We start from the raw sequence: 13842 nt of genomic DNA on the forward strand, positions 1-13842 counted from the left end.
ATTAAGTCTTTGTGGTTGACATAAAAACACAGAGGAGAAATAATAAAGCAAAGGGAAATCAAGTATTTTTTCTGGAACGCTACCCAGAAGAGGAAACATGCAGCAGTACTTATGCATTGGGAAGAAAAAGCAAGGGGGAGTGACAAACAATACCATATCTCATTTCCATATCCCATTTCAGTCCATTTGCATGGCAGCAAACAGGGAATGAACACAGCTTTCCTAGTCAGGGATTATATCTGTTGTGCAAATACAGGGGATCCAAGGGCTTTGTGATGGCCCTGATGGGGTTTGCTGGCAGGGGCCTTCTCCCTCATGAATGGACCCTTAGGGCCACATGGATGAATTTGTATTCAGGACTTACCATCCTTCAGGAAGAGCTGCCAGGGGTCCTGGGCTCCCATCTGCAACAGCTTTCGAGGTCCTTACGACCCCCATAGGCCTTGGTGATCTTGATGAGATACACCAGGAAGGCACAGCCCTGCTGGCTCTGGCACCCAGCCCTTGCCTTGTGGACCTTGGACCTGCCTTGTAGCTCAGTTTCCAGCCCTGTCTCTGCCAGTATCTCCTGGTGGTCTGGACCAGGCTCATCCCCTCACCTTGTCCAGGGCTCCTGCCTTAATCCCCTGTGGCCCAATGAACCATCACTGAGGTTTTGGATGGTGCATGACTCTCCCTCAGCTCCCAGGTGCTCTCCCTCATGACACAGCTCTGCTCTTAGAGCGCCCTGCTGTTTCTTTTCTTTCACACTACTGGAGCAGCAGGAAGTGCCTCCAGAGGACCTCCACGGATGAGAGTGATGGGGATGGAGAGCTATATATATATATATATATATATATATATATATATATGTATAAAGACAAGAGTGTACATACTCATGTTTCTATTCCAAGACTGCTATTGGGATAAACTATTAAATTTGCTGTCTAGTTTATAAACTAAGAGCTAAGAGTTGGTGCATTACAGCAGGAGAACAGCACTTGACCCAACATAACACACTTCTGGAGCAGTTTCTATTCTCTATGAAATCTGGTGACTTTACCCCTGCCCCAGTTATTTCTCTGAAGAGGGAAAAACTACTCTGCGCTAACTTGAATTGATATACGCAACTTCATCTGAGCATTTTTGTTTTACAAAACACTGCCTTGCACCAGTGACACAGCCCTTTGGCTCTGCTGCTCTTGAGTCTCCCCAAAACAAGGAACAGGCCCTTCTTAAACAGATAACTTCCACTTTTCCTCTGGAAAAAAAATCATACCACCACTTCCCTTCCCCCAGCTTGAAAACCTGAAGAGTAACAAAGCACCACATAGTTCATAAAGATTTTTTTTCTCACCCAGTTATCTCATATCCAAAGAGAGACAGTAATTACTGTATTACCTCTCACCTAAGACATGGATAAAAATAGGCTGGTGTCACATTGCTATGACTGCTTGTTTGCAAGGCTGGTTGAGCTATCCCAGAGCTTTTTGACATTAACACTTCAAAAGTACAAACAGACCCATCCCTCACGATCCTGAGGTGGCCAGCTGGATGCATCCAAAGCTCAGACAAGCTCTGTTGCTTCTCCTTCATACATTCCACTTTTGAGCCTGCAAAGCACTGAACTCCAGCAAACAGTCCATCCTACAGGCACTCTTTTTGAACTACTTTTTCAGCACTGCATCCCAGTGCCTGCATTAAGATCACACACCAAACACCCTGCAGGCAAAGGGAAACTTCCTTTTCCTACTTATGAGGTAATCAGCTTGGTTCAGCTTTTACACCTCTGAAGTTTTCAGCACTAGGAAAATAAATGTAGAGCACAAGTTGGATGTGAAATACACAGAAAAAGTATGCAGCCAGATCCAGGGTGTGAAAAATTGGACAGAGTTGCAGAGTGGGAATGCAAGGAGCAGAATTCCCCCCGGATCCTGAAACTGAGACCATGATCATGGGCTGGACAGGCATGCTCTTCATTCGACAGTAAAAAAGGAAATCCACAGCCAGTTTCTCTTCCCTTCCTCCTGATGTCAGAGATACAACAACCCCAAATTTACATCACTACAAAGCCATAATGAGCAGCAAGGGGAAACAAAGGCAGACATACTTTTTATTAATCAATAATTAGATGCTACCTTCAGGAAATAATCTGAAATAGTCTTATACGCCTTAGGACAGAATAAAGTTTTCATTACAGACCACATTACATCAGGCATATTTGGGGTTATGCGTGAAATTCCTGGTGTGACAAATTCAAATAAGTCACATTATGGTCAATTACCTTGGCAGGGAGAGGGCAGAATAGAAGATAAAAGAGAATATGAAGCTGAAAGAGCCATAAGCAGTGTGTTAGCTGCTAAATCAGAAAAGGACACAGCTGTATGTCTAAAGGAGGCATACACTAACTCAGATACCATGTTCCAGACTGATGCCCAGGCAGGTTCATGAAGGAAGAAGGGATAAGATGTCATACAGAAATGCAGGTCATCATACAGGAAATACAGATAGCTAGAGCAGTCTTGCCTGGGATGTTACCATGTGGCAGGAGGCTGTGAATATGATGAATGGTATCAGGGAAAAACCAGGTTTCAATGAGACAGTACCCCAGTTAGAGGGTGTCTCACTGCTTTCAGCTCCCCCAGCAGAAATGTTAAAACTCAGTGCTGGCCCAGGACATGGAGAAATGGAGTCAAGCTCCAAGACCTGGATGCTAGAACAATTCTGGGGACAAAGGACCATTTTCTTCCTGTTTTAGAACACAGACTGCTCTTTGAAGGCTTTGGGGAAATTGCCAGCACATACAGAATGTTTAACTTGGGACAATACAGATAATTTTGTGCAAAAGGTTTCTAGGCTGGGAGAGCTGGAGGGGGAGTTTTGAACAGAAATAAGACCCTGTTGTATCAACCTCAGGCAAGAAAAGCTACTGACCATACAGTTCAAGGCTCACATTTGAATCCTCTGAGTCTCAATAGCATGCTTGTAAATAAAACATTAATGAAACAGCTCCTTTAAAGATGAATATATATGTAAATATTAAGAGTAAGACAAGAACTGTGAAAAACACATTGCCTCACTGCTCTGTTCTGACTGCAGTTCTCTGGAGAGTTTTCTTTGTGGAAAGCCCTAAGACCTCAAATGTTGCTTTTCAGCTGAAATAAACAGGATAAAGGGAGAAATACCTGGAGAGAATACTGTTGATGTCAGGTGTTTTTCCATGTGGAACTGACCACCTGCTGCTTTGGAGATGCCATCTCCCATAGACATATTTTTAACCTCCACTTTGCAGATACTTCTGTTTACCAGACAAAATCCCCCAAAACCCAACAACAACAAATATTGTGCCTGCCTGTGTGAAAAAGAGGGAGGATGACCACAGAACTGTAAAACTTACTCAGGTCACTTCAGTGTTCTACCTAAAAGGCTTCCCTTCTAGGACACTTATCAGGCTGTTTCTGTAGCCAGTAGAGAGATTCAGGCCCTTCAGGTGATTCACCTCATCCAGGGAGGAAGGAAAGTATCCTTACACAAGGAAAATATCTGGAGGAAACATGCTTTGAAGATGCTTCCTCTCCCAGTTCATTTCCCAACTGACCTTTAAATAACAGGCACATATTGTAACAGGCTCTCACCACACTGGGATGAATGTTGTCCACTTGAAACCTCTTTGCTTGTCCCAGTTGACAGACATACTTGCCTCTTGGCATAGAAAAAAGTACACAACCAAAAAAGGAGAGACACCTTTCTTTTGGTAACAAAGGCAGGAGATCCTGTTTGCTAAAACAAAGTCCTTGGTAACCTCAGATGCATCAGAGAGCAAGTTCAACTTCTGTGCTAACTAGAGGAGCAAATATTTAATGCATAACACATTCTGGTTTGCCACTGAGATGGAGCAGTGGGATGGGTGGCTGAGGGAAACAGTGGCTCTTGCTGGAACCTCTGTGTGACAACCAATTCCCCCCTCCATTAGACCTAGACTGCTGCTCTGCAGTCTTTAATGCAGAGACAGAGAGAGATGTGAAGACCATGTGCGTGGATAAATCAGGGATTTGCAGTAATGAAATGTTATAGTCAACTTTATTAATGCATCTTCAGTGCAAAGGGAAAATATCCTGGCACAAAAGAAGACCAGTGAGTTGAAGAACACTACAGCTCCATTTTACACTGCCTTCCTCCTTTGCACTGATTTGGGCAGTGCATATAATGCTCAGAGAACAGAATCGTGTACCCCTTGTTCCCCCACCACTCAATATTACTCAGCACAGTCAGAATCCTTCAAGCCTACCCTCAGGCAAAAATCACCCTAAAATCAGTGAGAATAAAGACTGAATAGGAACCAAAGTACCAACTCAATTCTCAGTTGAGCTTTGCACACCAACCATCACGACTGGAAACAAATTGGTTTTCATCGCCATGAGAGAACAGCTAGGCCCAGTAATCCCAATTCTACCCTCTCTTAATTTCACCATCAACTGGACAGATAACACAAAACAGAGTCTGGCATCTGGTTGCTGAGGGTTAATTCATGAAGTAGCTGTATGGAAGAGAAAGGAAACAACCTCTCAGGCTCTTTTTCTTGTATTCTGTTTCCTACAACTCTCTGAAAAACACTTGGTTTAAAAAAGCTGTTCATATTTCCCCTTGTGCCAGACACCACATTTTGTTTGGCATATACATTTCTGATAGCCTTTCCTCCACAGATGTCTGTAAAGTTCACATCAGTCACTTCTTCAAACTAGGTATATTAACACCAACACAGACAATTTTGTTCCAAGCACAGTTTTTCCTTACGTCTATGTTCTGCTGTTGACTTTTGCTTCTGTAAAGATGACAGTATTGCTACATATGCAGGACAATCAGGACTCCTGTGATGCTTAACACAGGCTGTACAGTGCTGCAATGGCCCATTTTCACTGTCAGCAACGAGGCCTGACACGTCAGCAGCTTCTGGCACTAGCAGCTTTCTGAGGGACAGGGGAGATTTCAACTTTATTTCATTTCTCTCTTTCACTTTTTCTACCTTCCTTCCAGAAATGACAATTCTTGAAAACACACGTGTAGAAATAAAGAAAGAAAAGAAAAAGAAGGCAACAACCACCATAACATCTCTTCCCATTTATCACTGTAACATTTCTTGGGTGGTAGAACAGGATCCAGTGACGTTTGGGGTGAGGAGGAAAAGGCAGGGGACAAAGAGGTAGCATATTTCAGACTCCTTAAAGCCATCAGAAGAGTTAGAGATATGAAAAACCATTTATAATTACCTCTGTTGAGTGAAGCTGAACTGTTTATATCTCCAGTAATAAAGGAAGACTCGGACTGCTTTCGAACTGTGTCATTCCACATCCTACGAATCCGGCTCTGAAGAGGGATTGAAGCACAGCAGGCAATGAATTTTTAGCAGCTGTAGAGAGGTTTCTTTCTGCCTCACTAAGGATGGCTACTGGCATGTCTAGCTCAAGATGAGACTTGCTTCTAGCCAGCTGTAAGCAAGCAGTTGCTGTTTTGTTGTAACCTGCCTCATGCATGTCAGACCCTGCCAGACTTACTTCGTAACACAAATGCCTAGCTCAAAGAAAAAGTGTAGATTTGAATTGCTTACATCTTAATTTAAAAAAAAATCAATCATGCATGAGAGAAACTCAGACCCCATGCCAGCTGCAGGTTTACCAATATAGCACCAAATAATGGAAAAATAACGCAAAGACAGAAGCACGTGTGCTTCTCATACTCAGACAACTTGTTTCTTATTTTTTGTGAAGTGTAACAGAAGACTTGATTTGTGTCTTGGTGTCCCTTAATGAACAAAGTTTTCTTTGGCTATTTTCCATCTTGGGGATTTTAGGGGGGCAAAAAAATTCCTCACAAATGAATGACTTCTGTTCCCATACTGAAAAATCTGTGATGCTTTTGCCATCTGTGGTATAGCTTCTGCTACTGGCAAAAGTGTCCTGAATATGTTGGCCTTCTGTTTTCTTCCTCAAATATGCTGTGAAGTATCTGCTTCTGTGGCATTTACATCACTGTCTCACTCCTCCCCAACTAGACCTTGCAAAAGATATCAAAAAATCAGGCAAAATGCATCTTGTGAGCAGTTCAATCCCAATTCCTGCATGAAGGTGACTGGAGAACCCAGGTGTCCCAGGGAAACTCTCCCTCACCTCATGTCTGTGACTCTGATGGACGTTTTCTCTGGCTGTGTTAAAGTGATGGTAGGTGGTATGGGGGACTGGGAAGCCTTTTTCCCATTGTGACAGACCAAGTTTTTCTTAAGTGCCAAAAATCCAGTGGTTTCTCTAGTGAGATTTTAGCCATGAGAGATTTAGCAAGGCCTAATCATATGGTCACAGACTGAAAAGTCCTGGATTACTCATTAACCATGGCATAACAGCACCTCCTTATAATGCATTAGCTCTCTATAAATGGAAGTACCATGTGACATGAGGCCCATGATCTTTCACAGTAATTACTTTTCACCTGGACATTTAATTTATTCTATTTCTCTGACATGATCCATTGTAGATTAATTATTCTGTTTTCTATGTGCTTCTCAGAGAATAAAGGGATCTTTGAAGCTTTCCTCCTCATGGTCTTCTCTATTTAAAGTTAGGACCCAATGTTTTCAACAACTTAGGTTGATCTCCATCTATTCTCCATCACCTGTGTGAGGTTTCTCCTGGCTACAATAGGCCTTAGGAACTTCCATCCTTTCAAGAACACACTTCTGCCGGCAAAATAAGACTCAGTTCACCCTCAAAAGGGCTTGTTCTCTTGTTCTGGGACTGGTGAGAGGGGGGACCATTGAAGTCAACCCTTCTTGGAGAGGAGGGCACCAGCACAGCAGCTAAGTTTTGTAACACCAGAGGCTTTCAAATCAGCCACCTAAATGCTGCTGGATATTTTGAGTTTTGGACATTACTGGGGTTTGACGGCCTGCTGGAGAGAGGTTCTATATTCTATTGCTTTTATTTGCTCTGCATAGCTACCAGACCTTTGAAAACACCAAAGCAGAGCTTTTGGATGACATCTTGGAAACCACTGCAAATAAATAATGATTTGCACCAAGACATAAATTGCAAATTAGGTTTTGCTGGAAAGTTATAAGCTGTTACTCGCTGCATGTATTTTATAATTTAATAGTGGAACTGTCATGTATAATTACTTCCATTACTAATACTGAATAAATTTGTGTTTGGTTTCTATTGATTAAGAAATAAGCTTCTTCATTTTATATGAACTCTTCATCCATAAATCTGCATCTCTACACACAAGTTAGCTTCAAAACTGCTAAGTGTGCAAACTGCACAAAACCTGAATTTTCAGGTGAACAAAGGCAACAAATCTAGTAGCTTAGTGAGACAGTCTGACCCCAATGGCTTTCCCTAAGAGGTCTATAGGCTAAGACAAATTGTGTGAGGCACAGAACAGACCAAACTACTGCATGTCAGACAGCTAGCTCTTTCACTGGGAAGTCTGCTACAAGACACTTGTAGCCTTTAAATTTTTTTACAAGAAAAACACTCGGGGCTTATAGCATCATTCTTGTACATGTTAATAGTTAATAGTGACAACCTTCATCTCATAATTAAAGGATGTACTGGAATGTAGCACAGCTGACAAAATCTTCCCACGGAGAGCAGGCAGGACACCTCAGGCGATAACTACCAACCTGCCTCTGGAAGGCAAGTCTGCACTTTTCATTCCCAACAGAACTATTCAGAAGGTTCTTGGAGAGGCATCACATTTAATTGCCATCACATCTCATGGGAGACCACTGTGTTGAGTTCAGGTCTGGAAGTGAGGGAAATCTCTGCAGGGGCACTGCAGAGTGGCCTAGGGCAGCTCCTTTGGTGCCGAGAGGAGCTTTCCTCCCAGAATAGCTGAGAAGGGTCTTGGCGTGGCCTTAGGACACAGACAAAATTGTGGGTTACCTGTGAGCCTGTGGAATATCTTCCAGGCGTCCTTGACCCCGAGGTTTTTCCTGAGCCGATGGAGCTGTCTGTACTTTTCCCACTACAGCAATGTGTGCGCAGGCATTTCCCGTACTCCTTACGGACCTGGTCAGGGAAAGAGCAGAGGTGGTGAGCAGGCAGCTCCTCCTCCAGCCCACTGCCTTCTGATTGTCAACACAACCCCTGGTTTTTCCTCAGTGTTTCACTGACACAAAACCTGCTGCAGTGTGTGGGAAAGCAGCCTGGTACCCCTTGCAGCTGAGCTCCTGGCTGAGGATGCCACAAGAGACTGCTCCCATGCAGCAAAGCTGCTCGTGGGCACCAGCCAGCTACAGCATCCTCTGAGGCACATCACAGGAGCATGGGAGAAAGTGCAGGTACACTATTTATGACTGAAAATTAATATTGTTGTAGATTTGATATAAACTAGCATATTGGCTCATCAAGGCACTAAAAGTTATTGCTTCTGGCAGGGGACTAAGAAAGAAGAATTGCAAGAGAAACATATGAAAGCTATTGATTTTTTTATTAAAAAAAAAAGTTTCTTGCAGTCAAATTGAAATTTGAGGAAACAGTAGAACCAGCAGCATTAGAGATTATATTTCCAATGCTCAAGGATGGCTGGAGCCTGCTTTTCCACAGCACTGTGCAAGCGAATCATGCTTTAAATGGGCATTGTAGTCAAACCCGCGCCACATCCTTTGCTTCAGAGGAGCTACGCTGACTTGTGCCAGGACAGGATCTAACCTTCCACCAAGCTTCAGGTGTGACTTTTTATGGGCAGCAATACCCAGAAACCAGATGGGACAGGGATAAAGGCGAGCAGACTGTACTGAAGAGCCAAAAGAGGGTCATGTTTCCCATTGACACAAAAAAACCCCCCAAGCCATCATGCATGTCCAAAACACCAGTTGCAATTCCTTGAAGCACACGGTTAACCGTACAGTTTTGCCAAACTCTCCATGAGCATTTCACAACTCTGTGAAGCAACTGTTTAAATAGCAAATTACAGCTTTTTCATTAGGCTCTTCCTTAAGCGCTTGAGACAAACACATACCACAAGTGCCCAATATGCTCGAGTGCCTAATCAATCCTTTGCTGAGAGAAAATAATTCAATTGCTTTAATTAGCCACCCACTGCTCGCCTCTCTGCAGTGCTTTGCCGATTTTCTAGGCCATGATAGATAGGAAAGGAAATTTTTTTTCTCCCTTTAAATAATACCTCCCTCAGCTCTTAGGTCAGAGAGGTGCATCCACCCCACATCAAGGTACCAGCTGCATTCTCCTTCCCTCTGTGCAGCCGTAAATCAGGAACAATTCCACCGTTATCAGTGGTGATTTAAGGGTGTAAATTGGTTTAAGACAGAAAAGAGAATGGTTCTGTCATGCTGACTGAGAACCCCACGGGCAAGGAGGCTGTGGAGCAGTGCAGGGATGCTGGGCTAGGGACTGACCCTTTGCGGGGTGCATTGGAGCTGAGAGGATGTACCAGTCAGAAGAGTGCAGAAAAAAAAAATTCAAACTCCTCACAGAGAAGCACCTGCAGGTTTAATAAGCAATGGTGATGCTTCCTACACTCTTATCATTTTGCCTGGAAACTTTCCTGCTGAAAGGTTTGGGATCATCAGCAGGAAGTTGCATCTAGATAAAGCTTTAAAACTTCTTAAGATGGACAAATCTGAGATGCAACAACAAGGATAAAACTCTTAACCCCAAAAGTCCTCCTTTGGTTTCAAGAACGACATTTGCACATAGCTCTGTAGATCCTTACAAAGGCATCACTTGCCTCACTTTTTATAAATTTGATTATGTTCTCATGTGTCAGATCTCCCTTGCCTGTATAGGAAAATGTGAGTAAGAGAGGGGCAAGCCTGTGGCTCTCAGATTGAGGACAGATCTCAACACAGACCTGACTTTACTCAATAGCTATTTCACCAAAAGTTACTGGTTACCCTGAGAAACTGGCACCAGTGTATCCACATAAAGTCTTCCCTACTGGTTCAGTAAACTTTTGAAAGTAAAATGCAAATTATCAGCAGACATGCACAGAATTGGAGAGCTCTGTATAACAAAATTTAAGTAGAGAACAAAAAGGTTCTTAAAAATACTTATTACTGATTGTCAGAGGCTGTAAATTTGATCTACATAAACACCGAATTTTCATTCTGTTGTGTTTACTTTTTCCCCCTGGAGTTTATCTAAGTTACTCCACTGTTATCTTGCAAATGTTAATTGGGGCATACTTCATTTTCCACCAAGAAGCACTTGCTGTGCTTGCTTTGAGGAAGATTTCCAAAACACCGCATCAGACCCAAGCAATACTAAGGCTAATGAACCACTGCAGAACACAGGTCCCTCACTTCTCAAAAAAGCAGGGGAAGCAGCCCCTATTACATCCCATCAACCCACATATGCTGCCACAGAAAGGGGCAATTTCCTGCAGGGGCTGCAAATGAGGATGTAAAGCTCCACTTTGCTGTGAGCACTCAGCCACAGGAGCACTTTCTGGATGCTGGTGGATTCTCTCCCCTCTCACACTGGCATGCAAGGAAGGAGAATATGGCTGACAGAAGGGAAAGCCCTGACAGCAGGACCCTGCAAACTGACAGCTGCCTTCTCCCTTGTCTCTGACACATCTGCCAGGGCCCTGGCTGCTGAAATGCCACTGCCACAGGTCCTTGTTAGAACCTCATTCCCCAGCACCTTCCTCGTTTCCAGTCTAAATACCACCCTTATTAGGTGCACGGAGATAAATCTGTGTGATAGGAATTCAGGGCCCACAGACGATGCTACGCTATGGTTGTTAGGCAACAAAACACCTTGTTACCACCTCTCTTGCTGCTGGGAACCATCATCTTACCTTTTTCTGGAGGACACAATGGAAAATGAATATAAACATTCCCTGCAGAGAATTGAATATGGTGAAGAGATACGCCATGATGACTGTGCTTTCATTAATATACATGAGTCCGAATGCCCAGGTCAGTCCTAATAGGCAGAGTAGGGCTATTGCACCTATAACCCAGGACCTGTCAGGAGAAACAAAAAAAAAAAAGAAAAAAAGAATGGGATTGGTTTTTCAGCTACACAAAAGACGGCATGTGTCTACAGGCAGGAAGATTTTGCCCCTGGTTTTAGCAAGAAGAAAACAGCATTTCAAAATAAATCATAGGGAGCTTTTGTCTTCAAGCCGAATGCAGTTTACAAATCTTCAAGCTTGAGGAAATACAAGGAAATGGAAGTGTTATGAGCATAGAAATTTATCATAACCAAAGCACATTTGTAACCACAATGTCTCTTTTTTAAATATGTAAAAGCAGTGTGCATGTAAATGACATGTAGATGTTATTTCTGCAAATGGAGGGAAAGAAAATAAACCAAATGAAATGACAACTCTGATTGTCACTTTTTTTAGTGTCCACTGGTTTCACAGGACTGCCAGCTGGATTAGCTTCTTTATTTACACTTAACACCAAGACACATGTATTGCTGCATTTTAGCTAGTCTCCCATATGCCTGTAAGCCAGATAAACAACTACAGGCAGGTGGGCAAGCCTTCCCTGCTTGCCAGATCCACTCCACACAAGGATGTTCTTTGCTATGCTGCTTCACACTTCTTCCACCCTGCGACGAGGGGAAGCGTGTGTACTCGTACAGGCACTCACACACTACATTTGCTAACGTGGGAGCTGCTGCCACACTTCTGCCTGGAGAAAAGGAGGGGCAATCCTTCTTCACATGGGCTGTACAACTAAATCATCACTTGCTCCACCTCAGGAGGGCAGTGGGAGTAGAGGTGTAGTAGAGGTGTGCTCGGCCCCAAATGTTGTTCCAACAAACAGGGGGAGCAGGAGGTTTTTGCTTGCTTTCTCCCACTGACTTTCTACCTGGACAACAGAGCTGGAGACATGGGATGGCTGCTGCATCTTAGGGGTTTTGGGTGTTTCAGGAAAGCTGGAAGCCCTGCTGGGATGGCCGGTGGAGTATTCCATGTTACCCTGCTAAACAACATTTAGTCATCTCCTAAATTACCCTTTCAAAGACTGATCTTCAAAGACCAGGACAAGAGAAGAAGTGTGAGAAGCAGTGTAGGAACTCTGTCCTGCTCCTAGCCTAGTTTTCACATGATGTATTACCTACAACTTTAAAGGAATTGCTGCTGCACAGGGGAGGGAGTCCACTTCTAGCTGGGAAGCAAGCAGCACTTTGAATATCTGCCCTTTACCTGAAGGGTTTGGTTTTCTTCTGCCATCCTCTGTTACCATTAGGTGTAATATCATAAAAATGAATGCACTGCTATCCAATATTTGCACCCCTTCCTCCCTGTTTAGCCCTTCTATATCCCAAATGAGACAAGATTGCAGTGAGCCAGCACTTATGTTTCCTTGTCTGCCCCAAGGCCCCCTGAGGTGCTCCAGGAGGCTCACAGGGACAAAGACCTGCCTATGATTCCAAGCCCCTTCAGCCTGGGTTTGGGCATGTTTGGGCTCCCATCTGCTAAGCAGAGCATGGGGCAAGGGGGAGAAAGATGAAGCAGCAGCAATTTGGGGGCACAAAGCAGCCCTGCAGAGGTCAGACAGACAATCTCAGCTATGGAGATGCCATGGCAGCTACAGCCTTGAATCCTTTTCCTTTAGCAGGGCTTGTCACAAACAAAAGCATACCAATGTTGTATTCAAGTCTTTTGTTGTTTGTTTTTTTTTTTTTTTCCCTTTAGGTATTGGAATGAAAACACAGCATTAAGTCTTCCACTGAAGTTTATAAAATATGTATTATTTAACCACATGACCAGAAGAGCTCCCTAAGGTAACCACTTATTAAGACAGTTCTTTAAAAAATCACTATTATGGACCTAGCAGACCAGAACAGCTCCTTTGAAGCATTTCCAGTCAATCCCACTAATAAATATTTAGCGTGATGCAAATTGAAAATACACTCTTACAATTCTTTAGGAAGGTAGTCACTAGATAAAGTTTACAGCTTTAGTCACTTGGGATATTTTTTTCCCCAAGATTCCACCATCAGTGAGAGCATGCTATTGTCCTAGTTGCATACCAATTAATAAAATACAAATAATTTTCTTTTTCACCAAAAAAAAAAAAAAAAAAAGAAGAACAAATTAAGTGGAAACCCTCCCCCCCTCCCCTTTTTTTTTTTCAATTTCCTCTTTTCTCATCCCCAGATAAAAGCTTCCTGCATTTCCAGAGTCTTTTCAAAATTATTCCCTGGAAATCAGAAAAGTATTCTGCTTTAAAGCACAGCCCATTCTTGAATCTGATTAAAGAGCCTTTGGCTGCAGATGTGTGCAGGAATGAAACAGTTATTTAGTGAAGATATGCTACCTTCAGTGATGGAAAGGAATCTGTGGGTTAGAAGACCCCCAACAGTGTAAACTGCACACATTAACAGTGTTGTGCCTCAGAAAACAAGACCTGGTGATAAGAGGATGTGGAGATTACTGTGAAAAGCTCCATCCCGCATCCGCAGAAAAAACCAGAGCCAAGCGATGAAAGAGAACATGGGAATGGTGCTGAAAGGACAAATACAAAGGACTCTTCACCAGAAGAACAAACTGAAAGTCTACTGCAAAGTTGATTTGCTTACATTTTGTGCTACTGCACGTTAATTTTTTGGTTGCAGGAGAAAGAGCGTGGGTGCCCTAAGGTATATAATTTCTAGGCATTTTTGGCTTTCTTCACAGGTTTTTTTTTGGGTTTTTTTTTTTGGTGCAGCTTGAGGTTTTTATCTTGCTCTTTGTACAGACTTGCTGCTGCTTTTCCATGGCTTTTCTTTCCTGTAGTGAAATTTTATTGCAATAAAGAGACAAAAATATTCATTTTTGATGCCTTTGAAAATCAGTGGTTTACAATTAGGGACAATTAGGAGGTACTCCAATGAGTAAGGAGCT

The 13842-nt window shown here is 43.0% G+C and overlaps 1 protein-coding gene across 13 annotated transcripts in view; it reads right to left on the minus strand.

Annotated features, from left to right (window-relative positions):
• ADGRL3 (adhesion G protein-coupled receptor L3) overlaps positions 1-13842 on the minus strand; it is a 491811-nt gene that overhangs the window by 28279 nt on the left and 449690 nt on the right. For all 13 annotated transcript variants that reach the window (XR_010027766.1, XM_063156653.1, XM_063156644.1 and 10 more), the window contains 3 exons: positions 10795-10963; positions 7914-8039; positions 5247-5343 (listed from right to left, as the gene is read on the minus strand). Coding sequence is in view for 12 of the 13 variants with exons in the window: in XM_063156653.1 (XP_063012723.1) it covers positions 5247-5343; positions 7914-8039; positions 10795-10963 (392 nt within the window). In the remaining variant the exon portion in view is untranslated. The remainder of the gene's footprint in view (positions 1-5246; positions 5344-7913; positions 8040-10794; positions 10964-13842) is intronic.

The sequence above is a fragment of the Melospiza melodia genome, chromosome 5 (assembly GCF_035770615.1).
Source record: "Melospiza melodia melodia isolate bMelMel2 chromosome 5, bMelMel2.pri, whole genome shotgun sequence".
Classification (NCBI taxonomy): domain Eukaryota; kingdom Metazoa; phylum Chordata; class Aves; order Passeriformes; family Passerellidae; genus Melospiza; species Melospiza melodia.